Source organism: Lithobates pipiens, unplaced genomic scaffold, assembly GCF_037356315.1.
Source record: "Lithobates pipiens isolate NorthernLeopardFrog02 unplaced genomic scaffold, aLitPip1_a1.2 Scaffold_18, whole genome shotgun sequence".
NCBI classification, from domain to species: Eukaryota; Metazoa; Chordata; class Amphibia; order Anura; family Ranidae; genus Lithobates; species Lithobates pipiens.
The window spans coordinates 432152450-432166367 of NW_027507758.1; the positions used below are offsets into that span (position 1 = coordinate 432152450).

The 13918-nt window shown below is 41.5% G+C and overlaps 1 protein-coding gene across 2 annotated transcripts in view; it reads left to right on the forward strand.

Annotated features, from left to right (window-relative positions):
* The first annotated feature begins 5207 nt into the window (after positions 1-5207).
* The window catches only part of LOC143988477 (uncharacterized), a 328901-nt gene continuing 320190 nt past the window's right edge, over positions 5208-13918 (forward strand). For both annotated transcript variants that reach the window (XM_077488089.1, XM_077488090.1), the window contains exon 1: positions 5208-5459. In XM_077488089.1, the coding sequence (XP_077344215.1) occupies positions 5363-5459 (97 nt within the window). In that variant the 5' untranslated portion in view covers positions 5208-5362. The remainder of the gene's footprint in view (positions 5460-13918) is intronic.

Genomic DNA, 13918 nt, shown 5'->3' on the forward strand with positions numbered 1-13918 from the left:
CCCAATATCTTGAGTTTCGGGACGTTTGTGATAAAAAGAACGCAGATCAGCTGCCTCCTCATCGCTCTTATGATTGTCCCATTGAATTGCTTCCAGGGGCAGAAATACCATTTGGTCGCCTTTTCTCTTTATCAGAACCTGAACTGAAAGTGCTCAGGGAGTGGATTAATGAGAATCTTGAGAAGGGTTTTATCAGACACTCAACCTCTCCTGCTGGTGCAGCCTTATTCTTCGTGATGAAAAAGGACTCCACCCTGCGTCCGTGTATTGACTACAGAGATTTAAATAAGATCACAATTAAGAATCGCTATCCACTCCCACTGATTCCAGAAATGCTTGAGAGACTCCGCTCTGCCAAGCTCTTTACCAAATTAGATTTACGGGGGGCATACAACCTTTTCTGCATTCGTCCCGGAGATGAATGGAAAACTGCTTTCAGAACCAGATATGGGCATTTTAAATCTCTTTGGTCATGCCCTTTGGGCTTTGCAATGCTCCTGCAACTTTTCAACATTTTATTAATGATGCTTTTCGAGATTTGCTTGATCAGTTTGTAATAGCATATTTGGATGATATTCTCATTTTCTCTGATACTTTGGAAGAACACCGCAAGCATGTCTGTATTGTTTTCGAGAGATTAAGGTGAAATCAACTTCACATAAAACTAGAGCAATGCGAGTTTGAACAAACTCAGATCCAGTTCTTGGGATACATAATCTCTTCTGAAGGGGTAAGCATGGATCCCGATAAGATCAAAGCTGTGGTGGATTGGCCCGCCCCTAAGAATGTTAAAGAGATACAGCGATTTGTTGGATTTGCCAACTTTTACAGAAGATTTATAAGAAATTTCTCTAAGGTAATTGCTCCAATCACACAGTTGACAAAGAAAGGGGTGCCCTTTTTGTGGTCATCTGAGGCACAGGCTGCCTTTAGTAAACTGAAAACTATCTTCACTTCTGCACCAATACTGGTACATCCAGATCCAGAACTACCTTTCATCGTAGAAGTTGATGCTTCTAATTCTGCTGTGGGAGCTATCCTTTTCTCAGCGAATGGGAGAAAAAATGCAGCTTCATCCTTGTGCTTATTTCTCTCGACTGATATCTTCGACCGAGATGAATTATGACATTGGAAACAAGGAGCTGCTGGAAATTAAGGAAGCATTTTCTGAGTGGAGGCATCTGCTGGAAGGAGCTAAGCACCCTGTAACCGTTCTCACCGATCATAAAAATTTAGAATTTATTAGGTCTGCTAAAAGGTTGTCATCTAGACAAGCACGTTGGACCCTTTTCTTTTCCAGGTTTAATTTTGTTATTTCATACCGCCCTGGGTCAAGGAATGGTAAGGCTGATGCCCTATCACGGATGTTGTCTGGGCCTCTCCAGGAAAGCACCTCTGAATGTACAATCCTGCCTCAAAACAACTTTCTAGGGGCCATGAGTTTGAAGTTTTTAATCTTCTCAAGGAGGGGTATGAGAATGACCCACTTCTTAATAATCCTCCTAAGGACATTAACCTCAAGTACAACAATGGTTTTTGGACTCAAGCGCATTGCCTCTATGTACCTGAATCAGTTCGGGTAGAAGCCCTCAGGTTGGTACATGACTCTAAGCTTGCTGGTCATTTTGGGGTTTCTAAGACAGAAGAACTCTTATCACGTTCCTTTTGGTGGCCTGGGTACAAGAAAGATGTTAAGAGTTATGTGGCTTCATGTCTAACCTGTGCTCGCAATAAGACACCTCAATCTTCTCCTCTGGGGTTACTTCTACCACTACCTGTTCCATCAAGACCATGGGGGTCAATTTCTATGGACTTTGTGGTTGACCTTCCTCTTTCAAAAGGGATGACCACCATTCTGGTAGTCGTTGACCGTCTCACTAAGATGGCTCATTTTATTCCAGTTAAAGGGGTACCCTCCACCTAACATACTGCTGAGGTAATGGTTAGAGATGTTTTTCAACTTCATGGAATTCATAAAGATGTGGTGTCTGACAGAGGGGTACAGTTTACCTCAAAATTTTGGAGAAGTTTTTGCTCAGCTTTGGGTGTAACAGTTAATCTGTCCTCGGCTTTTCATCCGCAGTCTAATGGTCAGACCGAGGGGACCAATCAAACTCTGGAGCAATACCTTCGATGTTTCATGAGTTATCTTCAGGATGACTGGGTGGACTACCTTCCTACGGCAGAGTTTGCTTATAATAACTCTAAACATAGTTCCACATCCCAAAGCCCATTTTTCTTAAACACCGGGTATCATCCAGTTTTTATTCCTGATCTCCCCATCTCAACTTCAATTCCTGCTGTTACCAACAGACTAACTTCATTACATGAGATCCAGGAGAAATTGACTGATACATTGAAGGAGGCGCAGGAATATTACAAGAAGGCTGCTGACAGACATCGTAGGTCTATTCCCACTTTTCAAGTAGGTGAGAAAGTTTGGTTATCTACTAAAAATGTAAAAGTTCAAGTTCCATGTGCTAAGTTGGGTCAAAAGTTTATGGGACCTTTTGAGATTTCTACTCAAATCAACCCAGTCACTTTTCGCCTAAAACTTCCTGACAATATGAAGATTCATCCTCTGTTTCATATATCACTACTCAAACCATTTCATGAAAATACTTTTTCTGGAAGAATTCATCCTCCTCCTCCACCTGTTGAGGTACAGAAGAATTTGTGGTGGGAAAAATTCTTGACTCCAGAATCTCTAGGAACAAATTGCAATATTTGGTTCAATGGGAAGGATATGGGCCAGAAGAAAATTCTTGGGAGCCTGAAAAGAATGTTCATGCCCCTAGATTAACAAGGGAATTCCACCAGAGGTTTCCTCAGAAACCTGGCCCTAAGACATCCAGGGGACATCCTGGGAGGAGGGGAGTACTGTTAGGACCTGGGCTTGAACCTGGGACCTCTGGTGTGTCTGGCAGTGATTCTGCTTGCTGAGCCACCTGGAATGCTGGACAGCTCCTTGGACAATTCCTTGAATGATCTTGTCTTGAATCTTGTTTGCCTTGAACCTTGAACCCTTTGCTCCTCCCATGAACTTCCTGATTTAAGCCATGTCTCTGCACTTCCTGGTTGCCAGAATATTGTGCCTTCACCAGCCAATATCTTGCTCCTATCTCTCCTGCTGCCGACCGTATCCTCGCTACAATTCGTTACCGACATTTGGCTTGTTCCTGGACTACGCTTCTGCTGAATCCCAACCTGCAACTATTTGTTACCGACTTTTGGCTTGTTTCTCAACTACGCTTCTGCTTGATCCCTACCTGCTATATCTGCTACCAGACCCCCGGCTTGCTCACCTCCTGGTGGGGCTATCCTGAGGACCGCGACCTGGCACTAACACGCAGCCAAGCCCATCTCCACCTTTGGGAGCTCTGGTGAATACCGGTTAGTGCTTAGACCCCGCACCTCAGGTGAACCCGTGTCATCAGCCAGGGTGACCTGTGTGAATATCTGCTCTGCTGCTATAGCTACTGGCCTCTGAGCCTGACTCCAGATCGTGACACTAACAGTTTAATTGTTATCACTTAAACTAACTGTTCTGTATTTCCCTGCTTATTTTAAGGGACGCTGTCCCAGGATCTGTCATCTCAGCAGGGGGCCCGGAGGTAGAGTGGGCGAGGACTCCCATATCCTGTTCACCAATAAGCTAATCCCCCCGTGGTGCAGCTATTTAAAAAACAAATGTCTCTGGGCCCCCTGTGCTCAGTGGGGCCAGGGGACAGAAAGCAGACTATTTCTTAATTTTTGGGTTTAGGTAGATTAATCGCACTACACAGTTGAATAGTAGCCTCTTCAATATGAATACACCGCGGCTGGCAGGGAGCGCTGCGGCACATCAATCTGCGTAAACCCGAAAATAAAGAAATAGTCTGCTCTCTGTCCCCTGACCCCCACTGAACACAGCTGCACCGCAGGGGATTAGCTTATTGGTGGACAGGATTTAGGAGTCCCTGCCCATTCTACCTCGCCTCCCCCCTAATTTCCTCCAGTCCTAGTTGCCCAACTAGGTGGTGCCCAGGAGGAAGGGAGAGCCCCAGATGTTCCAGTGGTGCTCAGCTGGTCCGAACTCCCATTCCTGGGCTCAAGTGAGGCTGAATTGCTGGGCACAGGTGAGGCTGCATTCCTGGGCATTGGTGAGGCTGCATTGCTGGGCGCACGTGAGGCTGCATTGCTGGGCACGCATGAGGCTACATTCCTGGGCTCAGGTGAGGCTGCATTCCTGGGCACTGGTGAGGCTGCATTCCTGGGCACTGGTGATGCTGCTTTCCTGAGCACTGGTGATGCTGCATTCCTGGGCACTGGTGAGGCTGCATTGATGGGCACTGGTGAGGCTGCATTGATGGGCACTGGTGAGGCTGCATTGATGGGCACTGGTAAGGCTGTATTGATGTGCACTGGGGAGGCTGTGTTGCTGGGCACTGGTGAGGCTGCATTCTTGGGCACTGGTGAGGCTGCATTGATGGGCACCGGTGAGGCTCCATAGATGGGCACTGATGAGGCTCCATAGATGGGCACCGGTGAGGCTCCATAGATGGGCACCGGTGAGGCTCCATAGATGGGCACTGGTGAGGCTCCATAGATGGGCTCAGCTGAGCCCTGCATTCTTTATGTAGTATGCTCCTTAGCCCTGCATTCTTTATGTAACACACTTCTGAGCTCTGTTTTTTCTCTATCTTATCAGCATACGTTTGGTAGTCATATCTCAAAAATTCTAAGAAGTATTTTTTTTAAATATCTTTATTTATGGAAGAAATGTGAGAAATAATGTATATATATCATACAATCATTCCATAAACAAACCACATACTGTACACTGCATTTAAGGAAAATATGCTTATAAAATAGTTTACCATTTGCCAATAAAAATAAAAATATGTCCCCGGATTTCATTTAAAAAATCTGGTAACCTTATTTACAAAAAACGATGAATCTGAGCCTGAACAACAGTATAGTTATGGGTTGGAGATTCCAGCTTTAAAAAAGACTTGAATAAAGTAAAGCTTTTATTGTCTAAAGTGATGGTGTGCTTTGGTTGCAACATATTGCCATATTGCGAATTATAAAAACAGAAAACGTTGTAAAGATCATCATAGTGAAAGAGAAGGATTATGTACACATATGTTTAAATTGTTACACCTCATGCTGTTAACACTTATGAACGAAAAAGTAACTAAGCAACATCATATACACAAAACAAGCAGGACAAAGGTGATTACATTGTATACTGTAGTGGGAAATGCTTTGCACTACAACATGACAGACAAGACTAACAAGAAATCCCTAATGAGGAGAAGACAGAAAGGTGGCAAAGAGAACTGTGTGAAAAAGTCTACTGTGGTGAAGGGCAGAAGACATGGAGATGACTGGAGGCAATGGTGACTTGGACTGTGATGGGCATAGGACCTCAATGCCATCACAGAGGGGCATGAAACAGGCTTATTCACTTTCTGGTGAGTGCTGAGCATTTATCAAACTTTATTTATGCCCGTGATGCTTCATTCACTGCTATGCAGTGAGAATGTTTAAATGTGTTCTGGATAAGTCACTTAAGCACAAAAATGCAGAATGGATGATGATGATGATCTGTGTAGAAAGGGAGATCCCTTCATAAGAGACCAACTTTTTATTTATTTACTAAAAGTAAATAATGGGAATGTCACAAGTTTATTAGTACAGTAAGGTGTTCTTTAACGGCTTCAGCCCCGGAAAGATCTTACCCCCTTCCTGACCAGAGCACTTTTTGCGATTCGGCACTGCGTCACTTTAACTGACAATTGCGTTGCTGTGCAACGTTGCACCCAAAGAAAATTGATGTCCTTTTTTACCACAAATAGAGATTTCTTTTGGTGGTATTTGATCACCTCTGCGTTTTTTTTTTGTTGCACTATAAACAAAACAAGACCGACAATTTTGAAAAAAAAAAATGTTTTTTTTACTTTTTGCTATAATAAATATCCCCCAAAAATATATAAAAACTTGCGCGGTCGTGCGACTTTGCACCCAAACAAAATTGATGTCCTTTTTATCCTACAAATAGAGCTTTCTTTTCGTGGTATTTGATCACCTCTGTGGTTTTTATTTTTTGAGCTGTAAACAAAAAAAGAGCGTCAATTTTGAAAAAAACACAATATTTTTTACTTTTTGCTATAATAATCCCCCCAAAATATATAAAAAATTTTTTTCCTCAGTTTAGTCCAGTATGTATTCTTCTACATATTTCTGGCAAAAAAAACAAAAAAAAACACAATAAGCGTGTATTGATTGGTTTGTGCAAAAGTTATAGCGTCTACAAAATAGGGGATAGTTTTATGGCATTTTTATTATTATTATTTTTAATTAGTAATGGCGGTGATCTGTGATTTTTATTGTGCCTGCGACATTATGGCAGACAGATTGGACACTTTTGACACTATTTTTGGACCATTGTCATTTATACAGCGATCAGTGCTATAAAAATGCACTGATAACTGTGTAAATGACACTGGCAGGGAAGGGGTTAACCACTACGGGGCAATGAAGGGGTTAAGTGTGACATAGGGAGTGATTTTAACCGTGGGGGAATGAGCTTCAACTCACATGACAGCAATCACTGCTCCCGATGACAGGGAGCAGACATCTCTGCCATGTCACAGGGCAGAATGGGGAAATGCCTTGTTTACATAGGCAGCTCCCCGTTCGGAAGCACCGTGACACGATCGCCAGGAGACAGGCAGACATCGAGTCTGCCAATCCCACGGGCATGTTCAAGCTGTAAGCAACGCGCACCCACTAGCCCTGCCAATTAAAGGGGACGGACAGGTACGACCATTTGGCCACTGCTGGGATTGTGCCGATGTAAATTGGTGTGCAGTGGTCGGCAAGTGGTTAAAAACAATTCAGGTAAGTAGTTAAAGTTACCTGTCATGAAGCTAGTAAATCTGAATCAGTGTTGCCAACCTCCCAGCTTAAAATATACTGGCACAACCATATTTTTACTGACATTTACAAAAGTTAAAAATCTACCGTTGCAAGTGCAAATTTCAATATTTAGGCTACAAACAAGTACAATATGCAATGTGTTTTAAGGTAGATATTAAGACAAAAAACATATTTTTTATTTTATTTTCAATATAATCAGAGAATAGCTCAGGGACAAGCCTCAGTAGGGCAATAAATTAGAACGGGCAGGCACACACACACATGAATTTGACTCTCACAATGATACCAACAGCAGTGTGCAGCAGCACAGATGATGAGTACATCTCACCTACATGATACACCCCCTCCTGTGTCACAGGAGGTGGTCCCTTCAGTCCACTCCAGTTCATACAGCACTGACAGTCCCGCTCCTGGCTTAAAAAACATGTGTTCTGGCGCTACAATATACAAGTGAACAAAATTCAACCAAATATTGTACCTATAACCAAATCAACTATATAGATACCAATACATAAATCAACAATTCATAAATAAACAATTCATATATCATAAAGTGCTGGAGTGTTCATTCAATACATATACAGTAATAAAGTGCTTTTAGGTATAGTTTACACTTGCTTCAAAACATGGCTTGGGACATGCTTTGTTAAAGTGGTTGTAAACCCTTTACAACCACTTTAAACTACAGGCAAGCCTATAATTAGACTTACCTGTAGCTGCAGTGGATATCTCCTAAACCCGCACGGTTTAGGAGATATCCCTGTATGTGCATGTGATGACATCATCGGCACATGTGCACTAAATGGCACGTAAATGCCTTTGCTTCAGTTGTACCGTGCCGTTCCCAGCGGCTCCCGGGCGCATGCGCGAGAGTGACGCCCAGGAGAGATATCGCCAACCGGAGGGGGAGACGAAGGCGGCTGCGGGGGCTCCGTTCTCGGTTAAGTAATTCGTAATGAGCTAGTATGCTATGCATACAAGCTCGTTATGCCTTTATCTTGCAGGTTTTTTTTTATGTTTGCTATTGTTAAAGAAGGTTTACAACCACTTTAAAGCTCTCTGAATGCCAGTCAAACCCCTGTCACTAAATAAAATGGTTAGCTTACAGTCTTGTTTACACCTTGCTTTTGCTTGGTGCTTTGAGGCTGCGTTGAGGCTTCAATGAGGCTTCAGTGGAGCTTTGATGAGGCTTTGGTGGAGCTTCGATGGGGCTTCGGTGGGGCTTTGGTGAGGCTTCGATGAGGCTTTGGTGGGGGTTCAATGAGGCTTTGGTGGGGCTTCAAGCGAGCTTTGCCATAGACTGCTATGGAGGCTTTGAAGACACTTTGAAGTGCCACTAAAGCTATATGGGGGTATAATTTTTGAAGCAAAGCTGAAGCAAATCAAAGCAACAGCAGGTGTAAACAGGACTGTAAGCTAACAATTTTATTTAGTGACAGGGGCTTTGACTAACATTCAGAGAGTTTTAACAACGCCTGTCCAAAGCCTTTTTTTGAAGCAAGTGTAAACTAGCCGTTAATGTGTGTTGAAGCCTGAAGCAAGTGTAAATGAGCCCTTAGGGTCCATCCAAATTAGTCCACCTGCCTTTACACACACATTTACTAAAGGCAACAAGACTGTTCACCTTGTAAGGGAAATTGTACTTTGCAAGGGAATTAGTCCCAGGGCTTAGTGAACGAGTTGAAGCTCTGCTGACTACCACCATCAAATCATGTTCAAGCAGGGCCATCTTTAAAAATGGTTGCCAGCGGTTATAGCATATTATTACTGCTGATTGATTAGTTGCTAGAGGTTACAGTACATAATTTCTGCTTGCTAGTTGGTTGCTAGAGGTTACGGCACATCATTACTGCTCACTGATTGGTTGGTGGAGATTACTGCACATCCTTACTGCCGACTAATTGGTTGATGGAGGTTATTGCACATTATTACCACTTGCTGATTGGTTGCTAGCGGTACTGCACATCATTATTGCTCACTGATTGTTTGCAAGAGGTTACTGCACATCCTTACCACTCACTGATTGACTGCTAGAGGTTACTGCTCCTCATTACAGCTCACTGTTTGCAAGAGGTTACGGAACATCATTACCACTCACTGATTGGTTGTTAGAGGTTACCATATATCATTACTGCTTACTGATTCATTTCTAGAGGTTACTGCAAATAATAATTGCTCATTGATTAGTTGCTAGAGATTACAGCAGATCGTTACTGTTCACTGATGCTAGAGGTTACTGCAAATCATTACCTTTGCCTCAAATTGTAGATGTGGCCAAACTGCACTAACATTGAGGCATTGTTACTTACCAGGAGTTCAGGAGTGTACTATATACAGACTGCAGTGTTCAGGAGTGGATTACACACAGAGTACAGGGTTGAAGTGCGCTACGCACAGAGTACAGGTTTAAGGAGTGTGCTACACACAGACTGTAGAGTTTAGGAGTGCACTACATATTGTGCAGTGTTGAAGAGTACACTACATATAGAGTGCAGAGTTAAGGGGTGAGCTATGTACAGAGTGCATAGTTGAAGGGTTCACTATGTACAGAGTGCAGGGTTAAGGGGTGCACTTTATATGGAGTGTGGGGTTCAGGGGTGCTCTATGTGCAGACTGCAGGGCTGAGGGGTGTGCTATATGCAGAGTGCAGGGTTCAGGGGTTCACCATGTACAGATTGCAGGGTTCAGGGATGTGCTGAGTGCAGAGTACAGGGTTGAGGAGAGCACTATATGAGGGTTGAAAGACTGCCTGGAGAGGAGGGCTGTCACTTGTAAATACAGAAGTAGTGCAGTGACAGTAGCGAGCAGCCAAGTGATCAGCGACGGAGGTGGCAGAACTCCAGTTGACTCTGGCAGGCATCAGCACAGGCTCAGCTGCTTTGGGTCCCACAACAGTGATTGGGCCCAGGGCAGTTGCCCCTTTTGCCCCTTGTTAAAAAGGGCCCTGTGTGCAATTAGTATAGCAGCTTTTTTTATTTTCCTTACACCTGATTCAGTATTGGCAAAGTAAATCAATCCCAAAGTGTCCACTTTTTACCAGTGGAAAAACATGCAATTCTGTGGTGGAATCAATTTAGCCAAAATCACTTTATACATCCCTACTAATGGCAACCCTGAGCTTTAAGTAAGGTGTCTCCATTTCCCATCCATCAACGTACAGCGTGGGTACTTCCACTGCAAGCCTGATTTAAGACTTCATCTAAACCTAGGCATCTAGATGTAAAGATAGATTTTAGTTAAATATACTACTTGAAAAAATATATAGGTACTATGTATTGTTTATAATAGGTACTATGTATGTGCTTACAACATTTTAGAAGCAGAAAGATGCAATCCACTGTAAGAGTCAAATATAATAAATTATGAAAGTAAGATATCAACAATTAAGCAGGTAATAGTGTAGTGACCCTTGTTCCAGCTAATGTCAAACAAGCAAATGGCAGGTAACAATTAAGTTATTATAAGAAAATTATTTAATGTGCTATGTTGCAACCGTAGAACATTTGACTTAATGGTTTGAAGGGCCAAACACAAATTCCACAAATGCCAAAGCCTTTGAAATAGAGGATCATTTATATCATAATGTCATATTAAATTGATTATAAAACGCTAGAGAAATGAGTTGTACTAATAGGATATCAATTGGCGGTAGTGATAGAGAGCCGGCCAGGACCTATCTTCATTTTCTCTCTCTTTTCATAATCTAATCCTCAACTCAAACATGCAATTAGTGCCCTCCTCGCCCCCTGCATACCAAGTAACCTGATTTCTACAGCTTTCCCTGTGCAATCCGTTTAGAAATGCAGCTCGTAATGAATATGTACATTTTGAAAACCTTACTGAGAAGGGTCACAGGCAATCAACCTTGAATTCAATTATATGAGTCAAGGTTAATGACTCAGCACAGTGGTCAGAAGCATGCAGGAGGATGAAGATTAAATCAGCCTGTCAGAAGTGACAGTGTGGAAGCAACTGAATTACTTGTGTGAGAGGCAGGGAATCGTGTGAAGATAAAATGGTGTCACTCTTCAACGGAGATTACATGAACTTCTTAGTGGCAAATCTGATTGTAAATCTATCCTAGACCTATAATATGATTAGTAGACATGAAGAAATGCCTACACTGCCCTGTGTGGGCCGCTAAAAAGACCCGCCTGTACTGGCTGATCTCACAATTTGCCATGTACATTTCTAAAGCTTGGCAGCTTTTAAAGACACTGACATATACAATATGATAGTAAATCAGCAGTGTCCTCATTTACCAAAAAAAAAAAACCCATAAGAAGCGATGACTATTTTATAACTTAGATTGTATTTTAGAAGCTAAAAAGGTTGTTTGTTAAGTCTTCTGAACATGTTTAATCATTGGATGTGCAAATGGTGTCTTTAGGCCCATGTGTCTTAGGCAAATGCTCTTGACAGCTCAGGGTCTTAAATCTGTAAGATAATCAGTCTTTTTGGAAGTTCAGTAATACCGTTACTGTAGTATCTATTTACTTCTGGTCCATGGCTTTACACTCTGAGGTTGTACAATCACCCAGCCAAGATGTTAAGCAGAACTTCAGCATTAGCTCAACCCCCATCCTTACCCCCCAAACACGTCCCAATTTTTTTATTGGAAAAAAAAAATACATACCTTTTTCCTGCAGTCACAATTAAATAAACAAAAATAAAAAACACTACAACACCTTTTCATACTCGCATGAGTATGCCATCATGTTCATGCTTCAGAGCCCCTCTAGGAGTGAAGACTGGTGGTCCATGTTATTACAAGACTACAGTCTTCTGAAGCCTGATATGACCTCATCTCTAACCAGCCAATGGAAAGTATATTCATCTGTAGACACCCACTCTGCAGTCTAGAAGTTATAAGACTTGGGATCCTGCTCTTCATGTCACTGCAGATTTAGGTAAGTATTTAATTATTTTAGATTTTTTTTTTTACATTTCTGCAGCAATTAAGTGGAGGGTGTAGGGGTGGGGCTGTTGAGTGTAGCTGTATGCACAGCACAATAGGTGGTACAGTTGGGAGGAATTAGAGGTAATAGAGTAGGGGCGTACATATAGGCCATCTGTCAAGACTTCCTTCAGAATATATTTTCTATGGCAAACAGAATAAAGGGGTCCATGAACATTTTGCAATGTTTTCTATGGGGTCCCATGAGTCAGCCTATAGGTTCTTATTTTACGTTTTGATTTTTACTTTTTACTTTACTTTTGACTGTTGTTTCATGATTCCGTAACATGTAACTTCTCTTCTGAATCAAGAAGCCTTAAATTGCTGATTTGAGGTTATTTGGCCTGTCATATTTGTAGGTTCAGCAAATGGTGTTCTCAAACTTAAAGATTACGATGTAGAAGTTATTTAAAGGCAATGAGGTATATTAGTGCTCTACAACTAAGCCTACTTGCAAATCAGAATCAAAGGGCAGTTGACGGTGTCCTTGGAGTGCATTGCAAGGCTTATTTTCTGGTTACCTGAAATGTACCTTTAGAAACCCACATAACAAAGACAACAATGCTATTTTTTAAAGTATCAATTTACAATTCTTACATATTATTCAGGTTTATTAACATACTATATAAACTTGTGACATCTAGTTACATTGGTAGCTATTTTCATAGTGTACAGAAAATGTTAATGACAATCAGTTCATTGCAGTGGTGAACCTCTTTCTGTCATTTTCACATACAGAATGTCTGCTAGAATGTCCCCTTCACCTTGTGAGGTCCACTGCCCTCTTGCATTTTACATAGCTTCCTATTAAAGAGGTAAATTATGCCTCCAATGCTCATTAACTACATGAGCTGGCAGGCTGAGGTTTTCTTAAAGGATATCTGAGATGTTTTCTCTAACATACCCAAACCACAAATCCCCTTCACTTTATCTCTTTCCTCATTAACAATTTGCTTACTCTGCCGTTTTTCACAGATATATCTGTATTTTTATGTCCAAAGATTTCTGCCAGTCATTCCATTGTTTACTCATTGATAAAAATATTGCCCACAATATGTTAAATGTTTGTTTGCAACTATTCACTATTATTATCTCTGCTATCATTGCAACTTTGCATTTGTTTAATAGTTTATCTACATTTCTACTAAACAATGATGCTTTTTAACTCTGCTCGTAGAATTCATACAATTAATACCTAATTGGAAATAAGAGGTGGAAAAAAAAATGTATAGCATTGAACACTCTTAAATACAAATCTAATCTCAGTAAGAAAACACTACATTTTAAAGATGAACTCTGGGCAGATATACAAGACACAAATCAATACAGCCCTGAATTCATTAATAAACAAGTAAATGTATTTTTTCCCAATGCAGACGTACCGTAATTGTATGAGTTTTCATATTACTCTGTTGTAATATGTAATGCAACAGATCTCAGACTGGAAGAGGGAGGAGCAGGACTGGGAGCCTCAGATGTGCACTATGCAAATTGATAAGGAAAATGATGATAGGAGGAGAAAGAATTAGGGAAGAAAAAATTACAGATCTTGCCAGCTTTTCCATGGTCCAGTTAGCAGGTTGGGAAAGGAGGGAGAATATCATTGTATTCCTTAAGTGCAAATGGTGTCACCTACCTAGCTGTGGCGTTTAGCAGAGATATGCACATTCCAAGACTGAATGGACAAAAATGGACAGCTCCCTTATATGTATTTAATGTATCTAGCTGTTTCCCTGGAGTTAAACTTTAACCTTCCTATCTAGCATTTTAATCAGATTATTTAGTGCTTCAATTAATTCTGTACAGTGTGTTTGATGGGGCATGAGACAATAGAGAAAGTTATACAGGGGTAAAATGAGCTCAGAACAACCTGAATAAGTAGATATTTTCTTGAAGCCATAGTTATGGTATCGTACCTATCTGGTTAATGCAAAAAACAAATGAACTCAAACTAACAAGTTTGAACCAATAACCAATAGGAAGGGGATGATAAGGTCACTGACTGTACTTGGGTACCTGAGAGAAGAGAAGAGG